At 52.6% G+C, this 6,872-nt stretch overlaps 1 protein-coding gene across 1 annotated transcript; it reads left to right on the forward strand.

Annotated features, from left to right (window-relative positions):
* Window positions 1–226: 226 nt before the first annotated feature.
* EIF4A1 (eukaryotic translation initiation factor 4A1) lies at window positions 227–6,870 on the forward strand (the record flags this gene model as incomplete). The annotated part of the gene is made up of 8 exons (XM_080979113.1): window positions 227–315; window positions 2,060–2,108; window positions 2,298–2,430; window positions 3,299–3,438; window positions 4,597–4,765; window positions 5,789–5,898; window positions 6,549–6,692; window positions 6,805–6,870. Coding segments are annotated over exons 1-8 (834 nt in total), but the record flags the coding sequence as incomplete, so codon positions are not given.
* Window positions 6,871–6,872: the final 2 nt, after the last annotated feature.

Below are 6,872 nucleotides of genomic sequence, written 5' to 3' on the forward strand. Positions count from 1 at the left end.
ACGTCACCATTAAAAAAAAAACCCGCCCGTCACGGATCCCCCTCGTCCAATGGGAACGCGACGGCGGCGAGCCGCTGGCCAATGGCGTCTCCGGAAGCGGAGGAGGGGGAAGGCGGCGGGCCAATGGGGGCGAAGCCGGTCGGGGAGAAGCGCGCGGGGCCAATGGCGTGAGGCGGGCGGCTGGGCGGGCTCAGGGGGAAGAGGGCCAATGGAGGAGGGGCCGCGGGGCGGGGCCTCGGCGGGATGTTATAAGGGGGAGCGGAGCGGGCGGGGCTAGGACCTTTTCCCCAGGATGTCTGCGAGTCAAGAGAGCCGGTGAGTGAGCGGGCGAGGGAGAGAGAGCGCGCGCGGCAGGGCCTCCCCCCCATATCCGCCCTATGGGCCCGTCCAGGCCTCTTCTCCTCCCTCAAGGTTCTATCGGAGGACCGAACCATTACGCGGCCAAGGGGGGGGGGTTGAACAGGCGAAAGAGAGGCGCTTTCCTCACAGCGAAAGAACCGCGAATTGTTTCCTCCTCCTCCTCGCCTTCCTCCATTTTGTTCCCTCGCTTTTAAGTCCCCCACCTCGGCTCATTCCACGTGGCCGGCTAGGTCGGGGCCGGCGCCCCCGTTTTCGGGAGTGGAACCGTCCTCCCCCTTAAGGTCTCTGTGGCTTTGCGGCCGAGACCATTTTCATCGCGGGGGGGGGGGAGGAGAAAAAAGAAAGAAAGCCGGAACGTGGCTCACCGGCGTGTGAATAGAAACTTCCTTCGCGAGAAGCGCCGCCATTTCGGCCGGGAGGGAGCGCGGGGCGTCGGGTTCTGTAATGGCGTTGTCTCTTCTCTCCCCCCCCTTTGGGGGGTTTATCGCCCCCAAGTTTTTTTTTTCTCGAATGCTCGCGGGCAGTTCCATTTTTCGTCGAGAAAAAGGGGGGGAATCTCTAAGGCTTTTTTTTTGTGAAGAGAAGAGGAGAGGCGATATTCTTTCCGTGCCGATTGTCCCCCGTGTGGAGGGCGAAGGGGAAAAAAGGCGGCCTGTCCCTTTTTTCCCCTCTTCCCCCTCCCCTTTTTTCAGCCATTTTGAGCCTTTCCCTCTTACACAAGTTTTTCTTTTTCCCCCCCTCCCATTTCTCCTTTTTTCCTCAGTGGTCTGCTCCTTCCCCCCCTCCTCCTCACTTGGACTCGCCCATCCTTTCCCCGCTCCCCCCCCCCCGCGGGGGCAGTTGGGCAATTCCATTTCCGCACCGCGCAGACTTGGCACGGGCGAGCCCATTTTAGAGAAATGGGGGGGGACAGAAGCAGCGCTGCCTTTCTTTCTCCCCCCGCCGCGGGCGCGTCCATTTCTCCCTTCGTTTCTCCCCCTCCCTTCTCCCGCCCTGCCTATTGTCCTGTCGCTTCGCATCCGGGAACTCTGCGCCCGTGACGTCACGGGCCTGTGGCCAGAGGCGCGGGGAGGGAGGAGCCTCTTGCCCTTAAAAGGAAAGCAGGAAGAAAGAGGGAGCGGGGAGGCACGTGGGGAGCGGCGAATGGGCCGCCCGGGGACACGTTGAGCTTACGGCATCGCCTGCCTCCTCTCCGGCTAGGACGGGGGTGGCTGGGAGGAATGGCTGGAGTTGAGAAAGGGGGCCTGTGGAACTCACAGCCACAGGATCGGGGGGAGAGAACAAGAGCTCTGCTGGATCAGGCATTTCCTCCCTCCTCTCCAGCTATGACGGGGGTGGCTGGAAGGAATAGCTGGAGTTGACAAAAGGGGCCTGTGGAACTCACAGCCACCAGATCAGGGGAGGAGAGAGAGCAAGAGCTCTGCTGGATCAGGCCAGTGGCAGTGTACCTCTGGCCAAACGAGTGGGAAAGCCCTGGTGGTGGTGATCAACTTCTGACCTTCCAAGGGGTAAACCCTGCTTTTTCACAGCGGGTGGTGTTGTTGGCCTCTACTTGTCGCATAAGGCCATTCCTTACATAAGCTATTGCAAAACAAAGTGCCTTTTGGAGCCATAATAATATGCAATGGGTGGGGAGCGCATTGATATTTTCCTGGTTGCTCATTTGAGCGCTTCTAAAATGTTGTTTTTCTTCCTCTAGACCTAGAGACAATGGCCCCGAAGGGATGGACCCCGATGGTGTCATTGAGGTGAGAAACTACCCATGTCCGGAGTCAGTTGGATAACTAAATAATGGGGGAAACATACCATGATCTCTATCCCAACCAACACAGTGGCATCCAGAATGCCCAAAATACCCTTCTGGGGGCTTGGATGTTTCTTTTGAAAGGTTTGGGGCTTGGCTGTGGGAGCTCACCTTTCCCTGCTTCTCCCTACAGAGCAATTGGAACGAGATCGTTGACAGTTTCGATGACATGAACTTGTCGGAGTCCCTCCTGCGAGGAATCTACGCCTATGGTTTTGAGAAGCCCTCCGCCATCCAGCAGCGAGCCATTCTCCCTTGTATCAAGGGTGAGGCTAACTGCTCAAGCACACTTCTTCAAAGGGGGGTGGGGGGCTCTGTGTAGGAGGGGAGTACAGGGAAAGGCAGGCAGTGAAAGAGAGAAGACATTGATTTCTAAATTGACTGCTTAGAGTGCTGCCCTGACGAGCAAGCATTTAAGCCCCATATAGCAGAATATATGCAGCAAATGATACCAAACTGACTTCCGCTTAGATTGCTGCTTCAGTTAAGTTTAGTATTGCCAGAAAAGGGACTTTGCTGCATCGGATCAGCATCCTGTTCTCAGGCCAACCAGATTCCCCAAACAGTAAAATCCTAACACAACTAGCATTCAAGGTTCCCTTTATGCTTCAGGGAGTGACTTCCATAGTTGTGTGGAGAAGTCCGTCCTTTTGTCTGCCCTCCAGATATTTTGAGCTTTCATTTCCACTAGTCCTCTATCAACGTCGCTGTTCTGGCTAGAAATGATGGGGATTTGCAGTCTTAAAAATCTGGCATGCACCAGGGTGAGGTGGGGGCTGATTTTTTTCTGATCAACAATACTGGGCAGAAAGGGAGGAATTTTGGGAGATCTTTCCAAGTTATTCCCACCTAACACTGCAAATGCAGCTGTCCTACTTGCCTCCGATTCTTTTCTCCATCATCCCCCTTGCTACTGGGCAAAGAGGCACCTCTGAATGTGGTGACTGTCTTATATCTAGCAGGGGGACATAAACGTTACCCTATTCATCCCAGCACAGCGTTCCTCCCCGTGGCTGTCAGCTGGTTCATGCTGGGGAAACATTTATCCTGTCACAGCTCCCTCTGAGGTTGGCGAGATGTGCTAGTTGTCCTTTGTGTGTGTTTGTGACGCCGTCCTGCTTTCCTTCTGCCCAGGTTACGATGTGATTGCGCAGGCCCAGTCTGGCACTGGGAAGACCGCCACTTTTGCGATCTCCATCTTACAGCAAATTGAGCTAGACCTGAAAGCTACCCAAGCACTGGTCCTGGCCCCAACAAGAGAGTTGGCTCAGCAGGTAAGCCTTTCCCCCCTCTTTCCAGCCCATAGTAATAATAATAATTAATAATAATTTATTATTTATACCCTGCCCATCTGGCTGGGTTTCCCCAGCCACTCTGGGCGGCTCCCAACAGAATATTAAGAACACCATCAAACATTAAGAACTTCCCTAAACAGGGCTGCCGTCAGATGTGCCCAGCTTTGTCTTGTATAAAAACCACGTGTCCTCTTTTTGCAGGTGGAACTGAGGGCCCCAAAAACAAACTCCAGAGGTCTCCATTCATTCCTCTGGTTTAATGGGCAAAGAGGCGCCTTTATAAACTGTCTGACAGACAGAACGTGCACAGGTGAAGCTTTATCCATAATTGCATTTCTGTACTAGGAAAGGCTTAACCTGTTGGAGTTTCTGCCTGCCGCACAGCTGTGAAAGGCGCAAGGACCCTGCTTCTCTCCCCACCCCTTCCACCAAAATCTGAGCAGACGTGTATAACGTTTCATTGTAAATCAACAACGCAGGGCTAGAGACTTTTTATTTTAAAAAGTTGCTATTCAGTTTATATCCTGCTGTAAACCTATAGCCCTTGCTGGATCAGGACAAGGACATAAACCTCTGGCCATCTGAGTTGGTGACCTTTGCTGCCTCCTGAAGGAGGGAGTTCCACAGATTAACACGCCACTGCGTGAAGGAGTGCTTCATCTGTCCCCTTAAGTGACCCTGCTTGCCTCCCAGGCTCCTGTCCTCCCTTTGACATTGGCTCCCAGCCTCTTGTGTCCTGCGTCTCCTTCCCTGGCGTGCAAGAACATTTTAGGGGGCTTTATTCCATTTCTCCTGGCCTGGTCCCGCTTCACAAAGTGACGCCGAAGAGGCTTTCCGCTGAAGAAAGGAATCGCTGCCTCCGCTCCGACCCTGTTCTCTTCCGTCCATCTTCCCTCCCCCTGCCAGTTGACGAAAGAGGCACCTTGCAAAAAGTGGGGACCTCTTTTTCTCTGGCCGGGGGACAGCAACCGTCCCTGTTCATCCCAGCACAGTGTCTCTCCCGTGGCTGTTTGCTGGTTCATGCTGGGGAAACAAAAGAAACACCGGGGAAACACCGGGAGGCCATTGCCCTTGACCAGCGCCAGGTAAGAGAATCCTTGCCCCGCTAACAATTCTGCTCCTCTCATCCTCCCACAGATCCAGAAGGTCGTGATGGCCCTAGGAGACTACATGGGCGCCTCCTGCCATGCCTGTATAGGCGGGACTAACGTCCGCGCCGAGGTGCAGAAACTGCAGATGGAGGCTCCCCATATCATTGTCGGGACCCCCGGACGTGTCTTTGACATGTTGAACAGGCGATACCTGTGTAAGTATCTGCATTCAGTTTCCCTCCAGGCAGCAGCGCAATGGGCAACTCACGATCTTGCAGTCTTTATAATAATGATGATTTGTTATTTGTACCCCACCCATCTGGCTGGGTTTTCCCAGCCACTCTGGGCGGCTTCCAACAAAGATTTAAAATACGTTGAAATGTCACACATTAAAAACTTCCCTAAACAGGGGTGCCTTAATAGTAAATTAACTCAAAAGGGAGAAAACACAAAGAAACTTTACGGCAGGTTGAAAGCAGCCTATGGTTCAATGTTGACTTGTTGCAGGACATTGCCTGAAACACCCATTTCCCCCAACATCTGGTCTGCCTGTATTTTTATGTAATATGTTCGCTTAATTGTAGTTATTACAGATTAAGCTTTCTCAATCCCTTTGGCTCTAGTAGGCTGCCATGACCTTAGCAGCAGTTTTAAGGTTAGACACTATTCTTAAACCAGAATTTGAATCCATGGATTCGGGACCTGCCTTCTGTAGCAGCAAAGAACAGGCTGGCTCCATCTTCCGTGGGAGATCCCTTTGGATATTTGAAGCGGGGTATTGGGTGGGATAGAAATAATAGGCTATTGGGCAGGGTAGAAATAATAAATTATTATTATTATTATTATGGGTGCCCTCAGTCTTCTCTAGACTAGACACACCCAACTTCCTCGAAGCGTTCCTCATCAGGACTTTGTTTCCAGCCTTATCTCTGGCTTGTGTGACTTTGCTCTTGGTGGCAGAGTTGCCATTTTCATAAGCAGATCTGTAGCGCCCCGTCTTGCTGTTCTGTGATGATCTCCCATGCGTGTCATCTGACTCCCATCAACCCCCCGTATTTCCCTCCCAGTTGGCGTTCTGCTGTGCTGGGAGAGAAAGGTGCGGGTTTCGGAAGTGATCATAGCTCTTAAAAGATTCCTGAGAACAGCAGCTTCACCCAGCCGCCGTCCCATCAAGGAGACACACTGTCTCTAGCCCCTCACTTCAAAGTCCTCACCAAGGCTCATTTTTGTCTCTGCAGCGCCCAAGTTCATCAAGATGTTTGTGCTGGATGAAGCCGACGAGATGTTGAGCCGAGGTTTCAAAGACCAGATCTATGACATCTTCCAGAAACTGAGTGGGAACACACAGGTACGGCAATTTCTCACCTCACTGGGGCAGAGAGTTCCACAGGGCTTCGCCAATGGTGCCCAAAGCTGATCGTCGTCAGAGCAGCCTCATTCGGCTCTTTAGTTCTCTGCAATGGAAGGTTTAGGCCAGCGGTGGCCAAACTTGGCCCTCCAGCTGTTTTGGGACTACAATTCCCATCATCCCTGACCACTGGTCCTGTTAGCTAGGGTTTATTTATTTATTTGAACATGGATATTTATTGAATTTTATCATTCATCATGTTGTTTACAATTATTCTCCCTCCCCTCCTCTGGACTTCCCTCAACTCCCCCTCCGCTGAGATATTTAGTTTTATTTATTGTATCCTGCTTTTCCTACACAAAAATAAAATCCCTTATCATTTCTCCGCTGATGATGATGGGAGTCAAAAAACAGCTGGATTGGCCACCACTGTTAAGCAAACCTTGAGGTACCCTGGGCCTAAATTGCTCAAAGCTTCGTTCAAGGACCTTGAACCCGGCTCACAGGTGATTTCCCTCCCCCAGTAACCCGACTGCCACATTCTGCAGCAGCTGGAGGGTCCCGAGTCAGACCCAGGGCAGCCCCACATAGAGTACATAGCCTTGAGGGTACCAATGTATTGACCCGCAGCCCCTCTGCCCCCTTTCCAGGTGGTGCTTCTCTCTGCCACCATGCCCATGGATGTCCTGGAGGTGACCAAGAAATTCATGCGGGACCCGATCCGTATCCTGGTCAAGAAGGAGGAGCTCACCCTGGAGGGTATTAGGCAGTTCTACATAAACGTGGAGAGGGAGGTACGTGGCGACTGTTATGCAGGGCTTATGGGGTGGCCGGGAGGAGGTGTTGATTTAAATTTGGGGTGGGTCTTCTACTTCGGTTATAACTCTCCTCCCTCTCGTGCCAAAGGAGTGGAAGCTGGACACCCTGTGCGATCTCTACGAGACCCTCACCATCACCCAAGCCGTCATCTTCAT

Source organism: Podarcis pityusensis, assembly GCF_964106645.2.
Source record: "Podarcis pityusensis genome assembly, chromosome: 13".
In the NCBI taxonomy this organism is placed as follows: Eukaryota; Metazoa; Chordata; class Lepidosauria; order Squamata; family Lacertidae; genus Podarcis; species Podarcis pityusensis.